A 23,048-nucleotide genomic window follows, 5' to 3' on the forward strand; every position below is an offset into this window, starting at 1 on the left:
TATATATATATATATATATATATATATCACATAGGTACAAGTGATTAACATATTAACTATGTACAATATTCTGAAATTACGAATTAATGAGAATTGATATTTTTTATTAGTTCATAGATTTCATTGATTATATTCCGAAGCGTATTCAATTAATCCGTCTATTTTTAGTTTCAAATCATCACTAATCATGCACTTATCCTTTAAGCTTTTAAGGAAAATAATGATTAATGAACTATACGCTTTAATTTCAACACAATAAATAATTTATAAATATTTTAGAATAAGTTAATATAACACAATATATAACTATATTAAGTATGTACACATATAACAATATTATGACCTAATATAATTATAGCACGAGACTGTATTCATATTTTGCTTATGAATCTAGGTAACTCAGTGGTGTTTGTAAATACTATGCGTAGTATGCACTTAGTGTAAATAGTTTTATATGATGCCATGAACGGCCTTTAAATAACTCTTTTGATGGCCTTTTGAATTAATTCGATTTCGACGTTATATGAAATAATCGAATATACTGCTCACTTTCGCTCTTCTTTTTCTTTTCACCGCTTTCCTGTTGCTCTTGTAAAACGTTTTGAGCGTAGGCCCTAGAACACCGGTCAAATAGTTATGCATTGCTTTACATTTCTTTTCACTGTTTACGTCGTTAGACGCTCCCCAAATGATCACACCGGACGCGTCGTTTTTCTTTGGTATTGAAAACGAATTCATCAGATCAGTCTGAAAATAATAAAATCGAATAAAAAAGTGATAAGTGATAAATTTGGTATTATTTTGATGTCGTCTTCGAGCGTTTGACTACCCTGAAGTGACAAATCATAAATTAACGTCTTATTTGTTGAAGAGGAACAGGAATTCAAAACGTTAATATCTGTACTACATGTTGTATTTATTTTCTGTGAACTATCGCTTGAAGATGAGTTGATAATGGCTTTACTACAATATATTTACTTTATTAAAATTATAATAATTAAATTGTTCTTTATAAAATGCATACAACTTAAGTTAAATGGTACTATTAATTTACTGTGATTGCAATACAAACAAAATTTCTAAAGAGAAAATAAACAATATAATCTTTAGTTTTCAATTTTTCATTAAAAAAACCATCCTTTTCGCCACATGAATTCAATACCACGGCTAACCAACGGCTGTGGTCTTAGAAGATACAATGTGATTATGACCCGTAATAAAAAATAACTTCATAAAATATAATTCAAGGGGATGTAAAAAAATACACAGGGTTACTCACTTTAAAATAATACAACCATTTCCCAAAAATTAACTTAATTTTAATTATATAATACTACAAATACATATAAAGACTAATATTACTACTTAATAAAAATCGTATAATATGTGAAATACAACGCCGGCTTCTTCTTTGGTTATTCATATTATATTTTGTATTAGTTTCTGAGTTGAAGCGTAGAATATATTGTATTTATTTTAAATTTTACCTTTTTTATATTATAAATGAAAAAAAGTTCTTTTCTTAATTTATTATTTTATTAAATTACAATTAAATATATTAACTGATTTTCGAATTTTTTTTCACAGAGGCTATATTATCACACCTTTGAGTTTCGAAAAAAATAACGACAAAAAACGTACGTCTTTATGATGCTATTTAGTTTTCGCTATACCTATTTCATTTAATAAAAATCAAAATATTGTTATCAATTTGGACTTATAATATTAAAAGTTATTACAATAGAAATATTACTTATTACATTTTAGTTGCTATTACCGTTTATAAAGTCAAAATTAAATTTATCAGCGTCATAAAGTTGTATTTAATTTAGTATTTACCAAACAATACCACTAAATGTGTAATCACTTGTAAAATATAATACGTTGAAAATGTCTTTTATTATAATATTTTAAATATTGTTAAAATTTTTATTAAATTGCCTATATAAAACCCCTTAAAATATGTATGTATGAGGCATTTAACAAAATTCAATTATTATAATTATTAATATTATGTTTATTTTCGTGTTAGATTTGTTAGTGAAAACAATTCAACAACTATTAAGTTATAATTAACATGAGTATGTTATAATATATTTTCATCTTGATAGAAAATTAATTTAAAGCAAAATAATGTATTGAATTAATATTCATATATTTTTTTTTTTATATAAATAAATTTATTACTCTCTTAATAATACCTATAATAACATCGGTTTTGATAAAAATTTATTTTTATGGTTTGTCTTTGGGAAAATGCTTTTTGTTTCAATATTTCATATATGATTGAGAAATAATTATGAAAAAAAATATTTTACAAGATTCACAGATGTATTCAGAAAAATAACAAATACTGGAATAAAACTACTGAAATTGTTTACAATAGTTGTTTAAGAATATATGAATTATTAAAATATTTTGAAATAGTTATACACTTCTTACTTAAGTGGTCTACTCAACACGACATGGACATATTATTCACGTGCCAAGTGTGTTCGATCTTTTTATTATTAATGTTTTTAAAAATATTATCCTTATTTCATTGCGAAATGTGAAGTTGTTAAATAATGAATGCGACCCGATATGGACTCGTTGGTTGTTGAATATCAGAATAAATAACGAAAATGCGTTTAATGTCATTATTTGTAATTTGTATGCATATTTAACATTATAATTTAATATAATTTATTCTCTAGATCAAATATTTATTTTTATTTAAATATTTTTTTAAATTTCATCTTGATTAAATTATATTAAACTTTATTTACCTTTTTTTGATAAATTGTAAATTATAAGATTGTATCCTGAAATTATAATTACCTTCTCTACAAATTGTTTTGTGTCATAGTATTTAATCCATGTGTATGGATAAACAAATTTTTTTGAACTGCTCATTTTCTCTACGCGTATTGCTTCCACCATTCTGCCTTGCATAAACTTAGATCTCTTTTCTGAACTCATATTTTCGTATTTGAAATATAAAGATGGATAAATAGCTGTACTTTCTTCAAATAACCATTTTGATCTATACGAAAATAAATATTACATTTATTAAGTAACATAAAATTGTACGTTATTTTACATTTTTCTCCAATTGGGTATAATAATATTAATTCGTATTTAAGTTAAAGTACGTATTGTTAGATGAAAAAAACTAAATTTAATTATTAAGTTACAAGGTACCAATGACTAAAATTAATTTATTAATAATAATAAAAAAAACCTTTTAGAGATTAAATGTTAGTATATAATATAATTTTAAACCGTTAACACTTATTATCTTAACAAGTATTAATGTTTATAAAATATTGTTTATTCATATAATTTTAATTTATTATAAAACAAATTCTTTATTAAATATTACGTACATTATCAATATTTTTTTTTATCGTTTTTATCATCTTTGTTTTTTTTTTTACTTTTTTTGAATGATATCATGCAACTTACATTATTTAAGTACTCAAAAGAATTTTTTTTTTAAATCGTTTAACAATTAAAAGCTAATTAAATTGTTAAAAGAATAATTCTCTGTTTAAAAAGCAAACTAATCACAGAAGTAATCATAAAAAAAAAAACCGATTCAGTCAACCGATGCTGGCCGGTTCGGACTTCGGAAAGCAGAAAACTGGTCCATCATAATATCTCAATTAGATTGTGTAATTGATTTATTATAGACTTGACAAAAAAATTTGTTGCCTGGACTTTTTGTCTTCCGGACTTTAATAGAAATTACTTACACTTGGATTAAGTCAATATACAAATAATTCATTTAAGGAATAAATTATTAATGTAAGGTTCTATACATTTTATAGCAGCTCAATGTTTTTAAATATATTATATACTTACATTAATTATATTTATTTTTTAAAAATGTACCTATCTATATTATTTTTTTGGGGTTCACAAAATTCCGACTGCGTATTGGTTATACGTGCAATTTATTAGCCGATATCATTAATAACAGTTTTTACTTAACCGTAAATTGTAAATACAAAATCAACTAAAATTTAACCATTTAATCTTGGACTATATTTCAATATTTTAAGTTATTTCAATATTCTAACTTGTAGCGTAATAATTTAGAATAAATATTTGTTTTTAGTATTTATTGCTTTTAATTATTTGGTTTTAAAAATATTTTAATTTACTTACAATGATTCTTTAAGCTACAATAAATAAATATTACTTTTTGGTAAGTATATTTAGATTTTTAATAACAGTAACTACTACGAGTAGTTCAATATCGCCTATTATTGCACGCACTTATTATAGTAGTTTATGAAACATTTTTACGAGTTAATAGTCAATGGTATATAATTTTCATAATTAATAAGAAATTATTGTATCTATTGTAAAAAATAAAAGAAAAAGGATATCTTTAATTTAATGAAAAACTTGGTTGTAACATGATATTTTCAGTTTGAAAAAAATAAATTAATTTTTATTAAATACTATCATCGTAACCATAATAATTATAGCAATAAGTAAGAATGCATGTTATTATTAATAACAATTATGGTGATTATAAAATGTGTGCATTGAACTATTTTACTTTATTTATCGGTTAATTTAATTATTCTTGTAATTTTACTGCAATACATTTATTATTTAAAAATTCAACTATACACCTTAAGTGCATTGCACGTAAATTTAATAATTTAGATTTACCGTTTGAACCGGCTATTGAAGGAAAATTATACTGTAATTTAGTAAGATCCTCTGATTATCATTTTAAGTTTAAAATGGCCCATTTAAATAGTTTTCTGTTTTGCCTAATCTCCCCTTCTGTTTCTACATCATCGATTATATATCATAGTGCACATCTAATTTTGTTAAATCTCTTTCACCGCTACGTCATACCACAACTGATGTGGTTTAATTCTAGATATTTTTTTCATTAAATAACTTACTTTATCCGTTTTAGATATCCACCTGCTCCTAATAGATGTTTTGACTATTCACAACATTTTATTAATCACATTAATAAATCTTTCCAAGTCCATTCACTATCAATTTTTCTAAATATATCACTTTCAAAATATGTTAGCGTTTGACGTTTGTTCACTAATCACTAAATAATCTTTCATTTATATGGAATGGGAATAGATATTATATTATACACTGACGCACTTTGTACACCTCGACAATGTGGCTTTAAAATAGTCTATTTTATATACATATTACAAATTAATGTCACAGTGTGCTACTTAAATTTCATTGTGCATTTTTCTTTTCATTTATTTCAACTTGGCAACTTTCAAATAATTTAAATTTCTCACTTATCTAATGAATAAACTCCGATTATACTGAGATTATTAATTGTAAATATATAATACACTATTATTCGAAACATATCTTAGTAGGTACAAAGAAATATTATTTGTTTAAATACCATTATTTATTCTCTATAAACATGATGTAATAACAATATGTTTGTGCATTTTAGAGTAGAATACGGAGGATATTGAATTTATAACTACTATGCACAATATACATTTTGTTTAATATTGTATTTAGATTTCTGTTGTTAAAAAATTACTCTAAAAATGAAACATATTTATCCCTATAAATTAAACTTATAAGACTATGTAAGGCTGGTAAGTTTTTTATTATAAATTTAGGTGTAATGAAATGTAATATATTATACGATATTATTTACCTGGATATTCTAATCGATAGTTAAGAATGATAATTTTATTAATAATTTAATGGATTTATCATTTATGAGATTTATTGGAGAAAATAATGTTTTAATAAATTAATATTATATAATTTGTAGTTTTGTACATTACTTTTCATTATTCTTCATTACATTTGATGAACATTTTGCTTGATCATTCTTTGGTGTGTAGTTGTAACAAAATGGATATCCATAATATCCCCAATTAGCATTTGGTCTTAATGACTTTGCAACTTGGAGAGTTCGTTTAAGGAACTGTGTAGCTGCTTTTTCAAATTTTCTCGAAGCCTAAAAAATGTTTTGAACACATGAATTGAGGTAGCAAAAATATGTATAGAAAATATAAGTTGTTTTATGCACTATAAAAAAAGAATGAAGACTTTCAAATCAAAGTCAACGCTTAATTAAAAGTGCTTATGATCGAAATAGTGGGTTAAATATATGTATATATATATATATATATTAACAGAAAAGACGGTCTTTTGTATAGTAGATTTGTAATGTACCATAATTTTGAAAATCATAGAGTAGGAATTGCATTATTTTATTACAAAATATTAACTATATTCAGATTCAATTTGATCCATTAATCTATATGCACGAAATACTATATAAAGTAACTTGATACTTTAGTTTTAAATTATAATATTTTTATTGAGAAATTGCATTATATTTTCTAAACGTTTCTATCATATTTTTTTAGTCAACAATGTTGACAAAATTTGTGTTTTATTCTATAGCGATAATAATAGTGATAACGATAACAAGCTACGTTCAGAAATTTAAATGTCATCTAATACATTTTAAATATAATTATTCCCAAAATAAAATATAGCAAGATAAAAACTTCGAAATTATTTTATTAAGGTTATAAAGATAAATATACCTCTCTTTGGAGATCTTCTTTTTGCCAATACGGATGGTTATATTTCTCAATTTCCATGGAATAATCTTTGTATGGCGATAATGATCCAAAATTTTCTTCATACATAGGACGCCAGTGTTCAAAATCAATAATAGCTAACCCTAAACATTAGTATTATTTACTTAGTAAGTAAATTTTATAATTTTTAAGTTTTTACTACTGTTAAATAAATGTATAACTATTTCTTTAATGTTATACTAAATTATTATTCAATATAACTTTACTATTATTTTATTTCATTACTTATTGGATAATGTTGACACGACTATGGCGGTAGGTGCTTGGTGGGTCCACGGTGAGCCGGTCAGGATAAAAAAACAACGCGAATTTCACTATTTGTATGATGTATATTTATTGATGACGAACAACGGTACACAATAGTTGTTAGTTGTCAAATGTCACTATGTCAGGTTGTGATGACATAAAAGAGAATATACAATTATGCTTTACGCGGTCTTACGACTAGGAGGCGTTGTCACCGTTGTCGGTAAGACGGTTCACGGAAGAGCGCGAGACGCCCGGAGGCCGGTACTCGTCCAGACCTACTTGTCTCCCGTCCCACCATGTACCTTTGCGGCGTGGGAGAGAGTACTTTGTATTGGCGACCGTTGCGTACCGTGTCAATTTGTAATATGTGAAGAAGAATAATTTTTAATACGTATTGTTTAAATAATTACATTATAATAATATATTCGTATCGTACATATAATAAGATTGATAGTTAGGGCATTATAGATGAGTATTGTTTTGAATAATTCGTTATTTATATAATTATTTTAATATAATTAATTTTATTAATTCAAATCTTATTATATAATTTCTTGTTAATAAATTTGAAAAAAATTTAATAATATAGTTATAAGATATAAGTAATTGGTACGTATTATGCGAAATTTCGTTTTTCATAATAATAAATATTTGCTTATCGTTATTATTTATTTTCTCAGTGATTACTTACCCGAAAAACTTGGGTCCGGTACTAGCTTAGTGACTATGTCTCTAGTAAATATTTCCAGATGCTTGGTAAGGTTGCCTTCGTGGGGCACACCACCGTTCCTAATCATATGATTGCTCCGCGAACCCCCACCTTCCATGAGAGCCGGAAACAGTCCCGGATCGTACAGCAAACTGATCTTATCACCGCGAAAGTTATCGTCGATGTTCTGCTGTATGCCCCATTCGGCCACTTCGTTGAATTTGTACCCAAACTTGTGACATTGAAACGTGGGCACGTTCCAATATACACGGAACTCATCCAACACGTCGTTGTACTCGTCTGCTTCGTCTATCGTCGATGTATAGTCATCGTCGTACTTGGGATACAAAATTCCCCTGTACGTACTATCGTCAAACAACCTATATGCATATAAAAATATAGTAAAGTAATTTTATTTGCATTCTATTCTCATTCACCCGGGTAACGAAATCAAGAATACAGGATGATTCTTTTATCAAATAACACTCATTATTTCAAAAAGTATTATTGTTTTTGAAAATATTTTTTTACATAGTTTCAAGTTGTTAAAAAACAACGTTTTTATAAAAAATTTATATTTTTTATCCTTATAATTTTTTAAGTTTTTTACTTTTTTGAATAACAACATAGTGTTTTAATTTTATATTCCAAAGCAGAATAATTTTCTCAGTTTTTTGATACAAAAAATTCGAATTTAGGTTGAGTAATTTATGAATTATACTTATTTAAAGTTTAGACAAGCGGAGTAGTGGACAAACATTTTGCGGGGTAACCCCGTATTACTCCACTCCACGCAACTAAACTTTAAATACGTATAACTCATAAACTACTCGCCTTAAATTCGATTTTTATGTATCTCCACAACTCCTCATACTCAACAAATTATCCTGTTTTGGAATATGAAATTAAAACACTATGTTGTCATTCAAAACAGTAAAAAACTTAAAAAATTATAAGGATAAATAATATTTAAAAATATAATTTTTTAGTAAAAACGTTGTTTTTTTTAACAATTTGAAACTATATAAAAAAATATTTTCAAAAACATTAATACTTTTTGAAATAATGAGTTTTGTCTGATAAAAGAATCACTCTGCATATTACGTAACACAATGGACAAAATACAGACACCACGACGTTTTAATGAATTAAAAAGACCTAGTTTTAATTTTTAAAGAAAATTCTAAGGTTTATATAATATAAAGTAGACGATGGATTTTTAATACTAATCTATTGAAGGGTATTAAATGACCTGTTTTATCTTGTAATATTGTATTGTACTATATTACTATATCGAATAAGACTTTGAATGAACTTTATATTTTTCTTTTAATTATATAATAAAAAAGTTAATAAATATGATATACAAAATCTTAGGTAATGATTTGAAAAAAATTTAAAATGTTAAAATGTTGTTAACATTACTCAATGTATTTTATTACAAAAAAAAATTATAGTATCTACCTTTAATAAACATACGAAATTTATTATAAAATTAGAAACGATTAACAAACAATATTGTCAATAATTACTCAATATACATTTTAAAAATGTGCAATATTGTCAGGCAACAATATTTTTTATATTTTTAACTTTTGTGATTTTTTATTGTAAAACTATATGGCGATACCTGCTTATTATTTTTTGGTTTTGAGTTTTTATTAATAAGTTATATTAAAAATAATTGTTTATTTATTACATTTAAATAATCAAACGTAGACGTTAGTCACGTTATGATTTATTCCAAAATAAGTGAAATAATCTAATGATTTGAACTACATATTTGGAAAAGATGAATATTTAACGTTGAATATGATCTTACCGTAAAATTTTAAATTTAAATACTGTTACAAGAACCTATTTCATAAGACTTATTGATTTCAAACATCATATTCATGGGTATAGAGCCAATCCACGTGTTGCATAAAAATTAACTACAAAGTAAGTATTTTTTTTTATAGTTGTAGAGTAATATTTAACATATTTATAAATTGAGAATGAATTATAGGAATTACTAAAAGATAATTTTTAGCCTATGAATTAAAGTAATTCATTTCTAAACTAACATATTATGTATTATTTTATATACACCTACTGTTATACTATAAAAACAATGTAAAATATAATATTTATCATTGTGGAATAGTACCTAATATATATATATATAAATTATATTATTATTTATTATGTCATAGAAATATTGAATACGTGATGTGTCAGGATTCAAGGTGAACCCTATCATTTGAATAGAAATAATATTCCTTAGATCCAAAAAGTGAGGATAATAATATATATTATGATATCTTCAATAAATTAATGAAACGAATTCAAAAAGGTTTTATAGCATTTTTAAAATATTTATAATGTAATATTATGTATACTGATTTAGTGTTTTTAACAAATAACTTATTTATAACTTTAATACATTTTATTTTATAATAATTTTACATTTTTCGAAATATTTATGAAGTAATTTATATTTGAAAAATATTATTAGATCGTTACAACTATATTATTAATTAAAATGAAAAACTAAAACTAAACTGTATACATTTTTTATTATAATGTAAGATAATAATATTTCATTTAATTATTACACAATATTATATAACAAATAATGTTGTAATAATATAATATAATAAATAACTGTAACAATTATTTAATGAATTTTCGTATTAAAAAAAACCGTATTCTGCAATTCTAATATGTAATTTTATCTAGGTACTAAAAAAAAAAAAAAATACTAAACCATGGACGCGGCGTTAAATTATTGTTCCGCTTGAGATGTAAAGATTCCAAAGAAAATTAAATAATATCAACAACCAAACTATTATATGATACACCCACCCTAAAATGTTTATATCTATAATATTGTGTTTAATTAAATGTATTTATTTTTGAATAAAACATAATATTATGTTTACTTTAAAATATTTTAGTTATTAATTTACGGTCAAATATTCTTAAAGCTAGCAATATAGTTTTGTTATTTTCGTCTTTAGAACAATCATGTATTAACAGTAATATATGATGAATGATGTTCCTACCTATAATAAATTTAAAACTTAATTAGTATTATAAGTTATGACATTTTCTTTTATTACTAACAGGACGTTGTACCCCAGTTAGGTTAGGTCATATAGGTTAGGCCCCCCAGAATGGTTTATAACTTTGAAACCCACTCAAATTTTACGTGAGTAAGAGATACTCTTAATAATTCTTGATTAAGGAATTATATAGTATTTTATTTAATATTTTAATTTTTAATTTGGGGCGTAAATGTAAATATGTGTGTATATTTATACTTTTTAATAATAGTCAGTACTTTGTAAATAGATATGTAAAAATAAATAACATTTTTATTACGAGTAAATTAACTGTTGAAATACGTTATAACGGGAAAAAATGTTTTCGCCAATTAATATGCATAATATAAAGTCTGCTGATATACCTACGTAATATAATTATTAATTTCATATAAAACGAAATAATGTGTTTGTCTTTAATTATTTAATTTCGTGATTGGCTGAAATTCTGACAATTAATAGAAATGCCATCGGAAACCTAGTAGGCATTGAAGAAGAAACATGAGAATTTTACACAGTGTATATGGCGGCACTCCCAGTGAAAGTGTGCACGATTTTAAGTAATTAGTAAGGAAATTGTACATTGCGAATTCTGACTCTCACGCATCTCATTGTGTTCATGAACTTGACGAGGTCAGGTCGTAGAGTGTGAACCATAAATATAAAATTATGTGGTCAATATTTTTACTTGGCATGTATTTTTATCGTCGTTTTTAGGGATTATAACGTGCCATATGCGTGGTTGTTGTGACTCCTAAATATAATTTTGTAATTTACACACACGTATTATACATGCAAATCATAATATGAATATTTTTTCAATACTTATTATAAAATATCGCAGAAGCTTGTGATATTGTATAAAATGAAAACAAAATTTTACAACTTGTATACCTACATTAAACGGTGAAAGTAAGTACGGACTGCGAAGTGTAGGCACATACAAAAATATGTTAATAGTTGTTAATAAAAATTTGTAATAACAGTATGTTATATTTTATATTGGATGTTATTAGTTTTAAATATTTAGCAGTTAATACTATAATTAAAAGTTACACCTTGCACACTTCCTGTTTTCCCGCGGATACGTCATTTTGTGTACTGTGGTAATGTAGATTGTAGCATAGTCCGAAGTATTTTGTTCTTTCGTGACATTATTAAATAATAGCTGATAATTTTGCCCACAACCCATTAATCTGACCCAGTTCCGTTTAAATAAAGCTTTATTTTGTCATCGTATTATCAATCTTATGCGTGATATAATTTGTAATGTTGACACTTATTGCCAGGCTTTATCATTTAACAAGTATGTATTATTATTATTATTATCATTTATAATATTATTAAAATAAACAAATTCTGCCAAAAAACCAAATTTTTTATATAGTATTACGCTTTCTGGCAAATACCCAGTCCTTACTCCTTAATCCGTTACTCTACTAAGATAAGTTTTTATATAAAGACTTTCTATATACCTACAATTAGTTATTCTTAGCAATTTCATAAAGAAAATTATATATTTAATTAGATATTTATCTTAATATAGGTCTCCTATAAAAAGTAACGGTACTTATATTTATAGTTAAAAAATTTACAAATTATCGATTACTTGAAATATTCTAAAGGAAAAAGTAATATTAATTAATATAGAATTAAATTATGCGTACGTTTTGCAGTGAACACAATTTATTTATTTAACAAAAAAAATAATAACTCTGTAGCTAAAACAATTTTTTGTTTGTATTAAATGTTCAAAAATAGTTAATAAACTTAAGTAATAACCATTATATTGCATTGGTATGGTTAATAAATTATCTAAATTAAAACAGTATTAATTATTGAAGAAAACCAGAAAAACAACAAAAAGAATTACAATTTTTTTGCATTAAATATTTATTTGTATGTAAAAATTTATATGGTAATTACTACTTTCGGACGTTTTTCACTTCAGGTTAGATACTTCTAAAATTAATTAACCATAAAATAAAATATAAACTATGAATACATAATAAAAATGCAAATAATTAACAATATTAACTACAACAATTTTTGTGATATTGAACAATTGTTAACAACATAATTTTTTGGTTTATTTTGGTGATTAGCAATAAGTTGTACAACATATTAATATCGTATAGTATAAAACGTATAAATAATGTTGGTATATTAAATTAATTATGTAAATACTCATAATAATAGGTGGTTTATCTGGTTACATCAATACATCGTGAATAGTATTATAAATGGGCGCACCTTAGTCGGTAACATAGTACCTAATTAATCAACTATTAAACTGTTAATAGTCTTAACATTTTTAATTATTTTCTATTGAATCTAACATTTAAAAGAATAAAATATCTCATATTTCTATTATCTACTAAAATATACAAAAAAATTAATTTTATACGACTTATAAAACAAATAATGAATAGGTTAACCTAACTAATGCGTCCACAGTCACATATATAAAATAAATGGACTTTTCATACACATGAATTTATTTTTATGATAAAATCTTTTTTTAAGTATTTAAAATATATTTATATAATATTTACAGTATTTTTATCAACAAGTTCATAAATAACATTATAATATAGAACTTGGTAAAATTAAAAATAAATTATTATTTGCTACATCTTTTTATACATTATCCATAGGTTAGGTTGTTTTTTTATTTATATTACAAATATTATTGTATATTGTATATAAACATTAAACATAGTTAGTGCCTATGTAACTTTTTAATAATATAATACCTACTCTTAAGTTTACTATTCAAGTTCTCAGGGTTTTCCAAACATACACATAAGTACAAAATTTCCACTGTTTTAAGTTCTAACACCTATAAAAGTTTTCCGAAAATATATTATTATTTATTATTTAAACGCTACTTGTCGATTATAGCATCTTGGTGACTCAGTTATAATATAGTTAAAATTTTTTGAAGTAATTTTTAATTTATTCTCACTGTTTATGTATGTATGTATATATATATATATGAAATTTATAGACATAATGATTTTTGTTACCATGAAATACTGAAGGACCTGGTGGACGGGACGTGCACAAGAAGAATCAGTAGCGAACACAAGACGGCGGCGGCGGCGACTGGTTCGGGTACCTGCGACGGCCGTAGGAGACGCTTCGACCATGAGCGGCAGCGCGTCATTTCCAGAAGACGTTATGCAACTAAACGCACACTTTTCCGTCTCGATTCGTCTATTAAAAACACACTCTTTCAAGTTCCCCCTCCCCCTTCTCCTTAGATATCACCCACATCACACGGTAAGTTTATAATGTATAATATAGTTATATTATTACGAATGTTAAAACAAATATAACATAGGTACGTTGCCGTACGTATACACCTAGGTACAGAATATAAATATTATACAGTTACACTATACATATATTTAGTATATAAATTATAAACGATATTTTATACCTCTTATGTTATAGTCATCACTAGCCGTCGTATAATATAGCTATATAATCGTCTTGTATGTCGAGTCTTGACGACAGTATTATAGGTACCTACGACCGTTCGGTCGTATAAACCTCGACGATCACAGCAGTCTCGAACAGCCAGATCTGAAGCTAAACATGGATTAGTATACCAACATTGCATGCCTACTATAGATACTAATATTTAACGTTAACATTGAACAGTGCTAAGTTATATTATAGGTAAATAATGTTATACAAATTTCACAACGCGCGAGTTTCAATAATACTAACTAATACAGTTTAATACGTTTTTAGCTATAATGCGCTCGCGGATAACATGTTATAGTTACAGGTTGACTATAAAACAATGTAAATAAGAGCAATATTGTTTTTATATTACGTATAGGTACACAGTGGTTACAAACACGCTCACGGGCTGGTGTTAATCGTCGGTTGTCAGCGTTTGTAATGTGTCCATAACATTAAGATTGCATACAATAACATAATATAATGGCAGTTATTGTAGATCTTTTTGACCGTGAAAAGTTGTATTGAAACGATTTACCTGTTATGAGTAATATTTTTGTTTGTTTGTTTTTAAATTGCTGATTTGATTCACTATAAACTTTAAGTTATACAATACATTATTACATTATTAGTATAATGCCTTATTTTATAATATTAAGTATATTAACTACTATAACTGGATGAAATTAAAGAGAGTTTGTATGATGTGGACTTTGGATGTTGCAAGATTTGACACGCTCGGAAATTCCCGGGAATATTTATTCCCAAAAATACCAACAACTGTGAAAATGTAAAATTTTTGAAGTTATTATCTTTTGTTATAAATTTATAATAGGCAGTCACACATCTTGTTTTATGATTTTTTACATGAATATAGTTATATTACTTATTTTATAATAAATTTAAAATTTATCATAAAATCCTGTACTATATTATATTATAATTTAGGATAGTTATTGGTCATTACTCATTATAATCATTATATTATGCAGTATTAATATTTTTAACATTAATAAAGTAATTGTGTTCATAGTAAGTAGTAATAATAGTATATTAGGTACCTATTAACCTATTTATAAACTACTTGATTACTAAGAAAAGATTTTTAAATATGTTTTATATTCTGAAGAGTGTGAGGAAACTATAATATATATATATATATATATAAAACAATTTAATAAAAAGTCAAACAAATACTTTGTTGATTATTCAATGTTATTGCTAACACTAGGAGCGCCAATCAATTATTTAAATGACATACATCTAGTTGTAGTTGTGGGTTTGCCATATTTCATTTTACTTGAATTAAGACAAACATTATTGTATAATTTGTATAGATAAAATCTTAGCACTCCTTCAGGGCCAATCATTAGTTTTAACACTCTATTTTTTTTATAAGTTCCACAGTTTCACACACAATGGTTAGCACTCTATGACTTATATTTATAAAGTAAAAACTAACTCACTTACAAATTGGAATGAATAACCGACAAATTTAACAATTAGCGTAATAAATTTCAACGAAAATAATCGTAAGGGAACGGGAAAAGACAATGTATGTGTATTCATCAATAATTGTCGTCTCTAAGATATCAAATAATTTCATCGTATAGATTTTGTCAGTCAATCGATAATTAATCAACTTATCTTTCATCTAACAGAACAATATTATTTTTTTTTTTTTTACTAGACATGTTAAGTAATTATTTAAATAAATAACTATTATTGAAGTTTCGGGAGAAATTTGAATTCCAAAACACTTTATTTACAACCAGGACAATATAATAAAAAATCGGTAAGTCCTGACTAAATCAGGGCGTATGGAAATCCTTATTTATTTGTCAGCTCCCCGTTAATTGTATATACTCACTAGTTACTGTGGATGCCGACATACAGTTAAACATTTTTCCTCGAGTTTCAAATATTTTAGATGTGGTTATAGTGATCGACATGATCCGTTTTTTAAAGTTTATCGCAATGTCCCGAAAATGTTTATTAGGATTATCTCAGAAATATGTCTGGCTTTATTTACAAATAAGCATTCTAATAATGGCAAATTATTCAACATGTCGTGCTAAAATAACATAACTAACATTTACATTTTACTACCTCAAAGCAAAAATCTTCTTTAAAGTGGTCAGTTTTTAATTTTCCAATAATGCGTTTTATTTATAGTTACTTATAGCTTCGCTATAAGTATCTATGTATAAAAACAACGACATAAATTTCAAATGGTGCAAATAATAATTATTACAAATTATATTTAACTTCTATGAGATATTTTGCAAGTAAAATATTTATTTAATTTCAAATATTTATGTTTTTAGACTAAATTATCTAATTTCACGAAACATTTATAAAATTAAATTACTATACACAATTATTATAGGTCGTAAACCTACGTAATTCGTTGATAAATTATCTTAATGCTTAGTAATCAAAACCCAACTTGCTTTGTTTCTATTTGCGTCGAATTCTACATAAATATTTATTCTTAAAAGTTAAGACTTATTCAAGTCAACGAACCTAAATAATTTTGTTGCCAAAAGAAAAAGCTTAAAACATATATTCTTATTATTTGGACAAGTCCTCTTAGATATTCCTCGGCGTAAACAAATTGTAATAAAGTTATAATAACAATGATAAATTGTATCAGCTACGTTCAAGTCGTTCAACGTACTACATAATATATAAATCTAAGCTAATATTTTATGTTTTTCTGCAGAGTTCGTGTTGTTAAATTACGATGTGATGAGTAACAACTCGATTATAAATATTTACAATGGCGAACACATGCTGTTCGTCCAATTTCACCCGTCTACGATTTTGGACCACACACACCTACTATAATATTGTTTTTCAAGGTCGTTTCCTGTTTACAATATTTCGAAGGACTTTCAATTTTTATATTACTTATTACACTTATGTTGTCAAATGCTTTATCATATATCTATTGTTAAATAGATGCACTTTGTGTATTGCAATTAATTACCTTGCTAGCTGTTGTTTTTAGTTGACCTAATTTTTCGTTATCAACCGAGTTTTATAATTCGTCCATTTATTCACACGAAACAATAGCCAATAGGTGCATAATATATTTCATTATTCACTTTGGTTGATATCACACAAATTTATGTTATCACAACACTAATTTGTGAACATTGAATTATATGAATTTGCTAATGCTAATGCTAATAATAATAATAATAACAAAACCGTTTTAACTTAATGATGTTTATTAGGTGTCACAGTTTAAGTATAGATATATTCAATTATCATATAGGTTATTGTTATAGGTACTTTCCTATCACACATTTACATGTAAATAACACACTTCAAATGTTTTCAAATTATGTTCAGTGCAAACATAAGTAAGCAAATATGTTGTACCTTGACGTTAGTTATAACTCGTGTGGTTTATGCAATTTTTTCATACAATATTTAGCTTGCATTAGAATCGATTTTTAAAAGTATTTTAATAAGTATCAGGTATATTTACCCGCAGATATGAGTAAATTTAAAATTATTCAATATATTTAAAAAATCAGATAGGTATATAATATAACTGGTATAAATTATAAGTTACTCTTAAATAGTGTATTTTTTTTACAAGTTAAATCAAAAATTCTAAAAATATTATTTTCATTAAGTTATTAGTTTTTTATTATTTGAAGAACAAATGTAAATGAAAATACAAATTACAATGTAACGATTATAACGCATTAATCAAAAAAAGAAACCAAGGGAGTTTTGCAAAACACCAATATAATTTATTATAATATAATATCTAATAATTAATATTATAATATATTTAATATATTATTATAACTAACAATTAATGTTATTTAATATACCTACTGACGTACCGATGAAGCCACGTAGGTATCGTGTGAATAGTGTGAATAGGATCGTCATGGCATAAATAACTTAAAATTAATCTAAATATTTTTTAAATTTCATTATGTATTGTAGGTACACAACTATATAATAATATACCTATTTAGTGACAACATTTTTCTTTCAACATTAACCCTACAAATACATATTTTTTTTCTACAAAAAAATCGATGACTAAAATCTTTATTTTTTGTTTAAATAGGTAGGTATTCAATTTAATAGAAATTTCACTTGATATTATGTTGATAAAAAATTGTACCTATAATATATTTATTTATTGTTGAGATTTTTAGGTTTCTGTAAGAAGGAACAATTTATAATATTTTTAATTTTTTTCTAAACGATAGGAAATAAATAGGAGTAGGTAGTAGATTACTGCAATAAAATAATTTTAATGATTATATTATTTGGTCCCATCATGTTAAAATTAAATATATTTTATTTTAATGTTTAAACATGACGAATCTATCCATAAAAAACACATTCTATTCATTATTTCAATTTTCAATATTTTGTATTTTTGTGACTGACGTCGTTTCTCAAATAGGTGGTTGGTGGTTCAATTAGGTATAGTTTATAGTGTTTACTGTTTATAATAGTTAATTATAAAAAACGTACCAACTTCTTGTTTATCGTTATAGGTATCATTATTAATTACTTATTTTGTATTTTTGTTGTTTAATGCCTTCAACTTGCAATAATTAGTTATTTGTTAATAACAGTTATTGAGTATTGTTTTTTTTTTCGTGAAAAAAATTTCAATATTGATATTATTAGGTTTAGGTATGTTATTATGACGTCAAATAGATTTTAGTTTGCATTTATTAAATTGTATTCGTCTCGCACTGTAATAGCACGTGCACATCATAATTGTTATCAAAATATGATAAGAGAACGATAACATATTATCATAATAAATCTATTACTTATCTATTATGACCATTATAATATTTTATATATTTTTGAGTATATGAAATAATGTTAGTACCTAAGTAAGTTTAATGATTATTAGTTATAGTTTATTGTAAAATTTTTTCATATAATAAATATTAATGTAGTGTTTTCACTGAGATGACATCTGTTAAGCCTTTGCAATTGACTTTAGCCATCATGAAACCTCATGTGGTGTCCTGTCCATTTTCTTTACTCGTAAGTGTTCTTAAAATGTTATATTTATATACACCATTTTGTTTTAACATGATATTCTTAGTTAAGTTAATATTTATTGCATCTGTTATAACTTACATTAACCAAAGACAAATATTCTAGTACCCTTTGTACCTAATATGGCTATGTTGTATATTCTGGTCCTCACGGAAAGTAAATCATTCGCGCATGTAGACTGATGACAGTGACCAATTTCAACTGACGTCAATATTGTTGATATTATATCAAATGCGTCAACTCAGACGTGTGTTGGTCGGGACATGATTTACTGCATTTATGGGCCAGAGCATAGATATTTTTATTGAGTTAATTTGAATTTGTTGATGTATTAAAATAATATTGTGCACACAAATTAGATTCATAATGGTAAACTATTGATGTTTTCAATAGGATATTAGGCGAACAATACTGGACAATGGTTTTTACGTTGTACGTTCAAAACGCCAAACTATTAAACTAGAACAGGCAAAACAATTTTATAGTGAGCATAAAGCAAAGTTCTTTTATAACAGACTTATCACATTCATGACAAGGTATTTAAATTTATTTTAATAGCTTAAGAATATTTTACTTATATATCTGTTATATCACTTAGTGGACCGTCAGAAGCATATATATTGGCTAGAGAAGATGCAATTTCAGTTTGGCGTCATTTAATGGGTCCAACTAAAGTTTTCCAATGTCAGCTGAGTAATCCTGATTCTATAAGAGCTAAACATGGACTAACAGATACTAGAAATGCCACACACGGATCTGGTAATTTTGTATTTATTTTGTGTATTATATTCCATTGTTGTACTTATTTTAAATAATATTCATGTAATCATATACTTTAACACTAATAGTAATACATACATTAAAATAATTACACAGTACTTTTAATTTTAAAAGGAAATAAGTTAAATTTAATTATTGTAAATATTATGATCCTATATTTATTAGTATCAAAAGAAAAACTTAATGTTAAGTTCATGCTCTATGCAGTTTGAATTAAATGTATGTAAACACTAAAATAGTTTGAGTTTGGCAGTACATCACTACATCATATTTCATTAGAAAGAAAAATAATTAGATTAATTATGCTATTTTATAATTGCATTTCTAATACTTTATTTTGTTTTATTTTTTAAATTTTTAACCAAAAATATTTAAAATAAATTCTTTGAAATGAAACAAATTATGAGGCCGTCTAATACTTAATTCTTTTTATTTATGTAATTGCTGTTGTGAGTATTAGCAAAATTGTACAATTACTTAATGATTTATTCAGTATGAATAAAAAAGAACAATGTATATTTTTGCTGAACATTTATTGGAAAATTATATTGTGAGTCAAAAGAAAGATATATATAAACTTAGTTTAAAAACTGATATGTCTTATTTAAAAGGGAATAAGTCGTACAATTCCAAAAATATTATAAGTAATAATTTTAAATGTATTTGTTTAATTGTTAAATAGTTTTTTTCCCCTAAAAGTAGTGTTATCCTTTTATCCATATAATTCTTAATTATGAGGGAAAATATTAGCAAGTTAATTTTTTCAAGCCATCTGTACTAATATCGATAAAATATATATGTAATAAAAAATAGCCCATCTATACATATATTGCAACCTTGTTATCAATTTAAATAACTAAAGTAGTTGAGGTTTAAGGCACTATAACAATTTTTAATATTTAATAATATACAATTTATTTTATAATATTTTGTATGGTTAGTCTATAGACTAAGTTATGTTTAAAAATATTATTTAAAATCTTTTATCAATGTTAATATTGTTAATAATAAATATTAATCAAAAGTAATTTATAAACATAATATATATATATTGGATTAAATATTAATTATTTATATTACAGATTCCGACGAATCAGTTCGCCAAGAAGTCAGCATAATGGTGCCACAATTTTGCTTTGAGCATTGGAAACAAACTGAAGAACCTATGTTTAGGGATGGAAAAGTACAGTTTAATGATCAACAATTTATTCATTTTGTACATAAAAGCTAGACCATTTATTTTCATATTATGACAAGGATAATATTAAAATAATGCCAAATCAACAAAGATTATTGTTGGCTATGTTGTTTACCAATTGGTGTAATAGTAATTTTTCTATATTAGGTATAATATTTAAACAAACCAAATATTAGTAGTATTAACAATAAAAGACTTATTGTGTAAATTTTAATTTGTGTTAAACAATATGTATGAGTTTTATTAATAAACTAATTGTATTATATAATCTTGTACAAGATGTATTTTGTTTTATTTCCTTTAAAACTAATTTGTGTGAGTATAATATTGAATCAATCAAATAAGCATTACATTATCACTTACCATAATAATTACCATTATTGTTATTATTGTAAAATAAGTTGATTATAGATTTTTGTTTAAAACCTTAATGCAGAGTATTGATGTTTTTACAAACGAATATTGACAAATGTAAAATTATTAAATGAAGATATAAATATTTGTTTTATTTTAATCATAAAATAGTTTGTTTAGGTTATTCATATTGTTTATAATTCTGAATTCTCATTTATTTTATGAATGATTTTTAAATGCAATTTAAAATTTATTTCAAAATTTTAATTTTATCTATTAAGATGTGTAATAAAATGTATTAAAATATTGCATTATAATTGTTATATTAAATTAAAGAAAATGCAGATATTAGTGCCAGTAATATAATAATATATTTGATAAAATTTGTACAGTTGATAATAATATAAATAAAAAAGAATAAAATCATTGACTACTGCTTTTTTTTTCACAGCATTTTTTTTTTTTTTTTATACTGTTTATATTTTTGAATACATTTTATTAAACATATTTAACATTTATTTTATTTTTTTGTACAGGCCTATTCTAAAGTTAGTTTAGAATTAACATATTAATTTTCTATATTGTGTTATCTTAAATTTATAACTTATACAATTAATTTTTTTTTCTGTTTTTGTAAAACAAGAATAACTTAGACCTGTTTTAAATAATGATAATTTTTAATGTATTAAAATAATAATTGTGATGAAACAATGCTGAATGCTGTATGTACTAATGTAATAACTAATAAATAATATTTTTTTTTATATGTAAAGTGATAATGTACAATAGTTATTCTGAATTAGTGTTATTTGTAACTGAATATTGTAAATAACTTGCACAGTATATTTTCTACACTAATTTATTGCACTTAAAGAAAATATTAAATATGAAGTTATGCATGCATGATACATTTATTGTCTGGGTTTTTCAAACGCATAACAATCTAGATAATTTTAAGATCAAAATCCATTTTACAGTGGGATGTTTATGGGGTAGGCTAACCCAACTTTTATTTGAATTGTTAAGTTTTTTTTATGGCATGTAAAAATGTATTTATTAAAATACATCAAGTATGGTTAAGATTTAGAGATGATATTGTCTATAATATCCAACAAAAAATAGACAATTAATATTATTTTACTCTTTAAAATAAGTATTTTGTTTTTTATAATTGTACTATATTTTTTAAAGTTGTTTTTTTTAAAACCTAAATAAAGACTGAAGTTATAAAAGTAGGTGGTTAATGGTTTTTTTTTATAAATAATTAGGTAGATGTATTAATAAGTATATGTATTAATCTGTTATTGTTGTCTGCTATAACTTTAAGTATTTTTACTATTAATTAAATAATAGTAAATTAGAACTTAATCAATATTGTTACTAATTATTTGCTTTTTAAATATTCTTAAAGTAAAAAAAAATAAACCAAGAGAAAATATAACGGATAAAATTTAAAGATTCACTTCTTATAATATATTATATAATCTAGTGGTTTTCAAACTTTTATTATACAC

The 23,048-nt window shown here is 24.6% G+C and overlaps 2 protein-coding genes across 2 annotated transcripts; one reads left to right on the forward strand and one right to left on the reverse strand.

Annotated features, from left to right (window-relative positions):
* Nucleotides 1–245: 245 nt before the first annotated feature.
* Nucleotides 246–13,836, reverse strand: LOC113549824 (hyaluronidase-like). Its single transcript, XM_026951299.1, has 6 exons — nt 13,697–13,836; nt 7,564–7,961; nt 6,567–6,706; nt 5,793–5,968; nt 2,821–3,025; nt 246–747 (listed from the first exon to the last, which is right to left on the reverse strand). The coding sequence occupies exons 1-6, from the start codon at nt 13,834–13,836 to the stop codon at nt 520–522; spliced, it is 1,287 nt and encodes a 428-aa protein (XP_026807100.1). The 3' UTR covers nt 246–519.
* A 5,144-nt stretch (nt 13,837–18,980) lies between these two features.
* LOC113549833 (nucleoside diphosphate kinase 6-like) lies at nt 18,981–21,373 on the forward strand. Its single transcript, XM_026951311.1, has 5 exons — nt 18,981–19,030; nt 19,097–19,187; nt 19,596–19,738; nt 19,801–19,961; nt 21,065–21,373. Exons 1-5 carry the CDS (start codon nt 19,017–19,019, stop codon nt 21,211–21,213), a joined length of 558 nt encoding a protein of 185 aa, XP_026807112.1. The 5' UTR covers nt 18,981–19,016; the 3' UTR covers nt 21,214–21,373.
* The last annotated feature ends 1,675 nt before the right edge of the window (nt 21,374–23,048 follow it).

The sequence above is a fragment of the Rhopalosiphum maidis genome, chromosome 1 (assembly GCF_003676215.2).
Source record: "Rhopalosiphum maidis isolate BTI-1 chromosome 1, ASM367621v3, whole genome shotgun sequence".
In the NCBI taxonomy this organism is placed as follows: Eukaryota; Metazoa; Arthropoda; class Insecta; order Hemiptera; family Aphididae; genus Rhopalosiphum; species Rhopalosiphum maidis.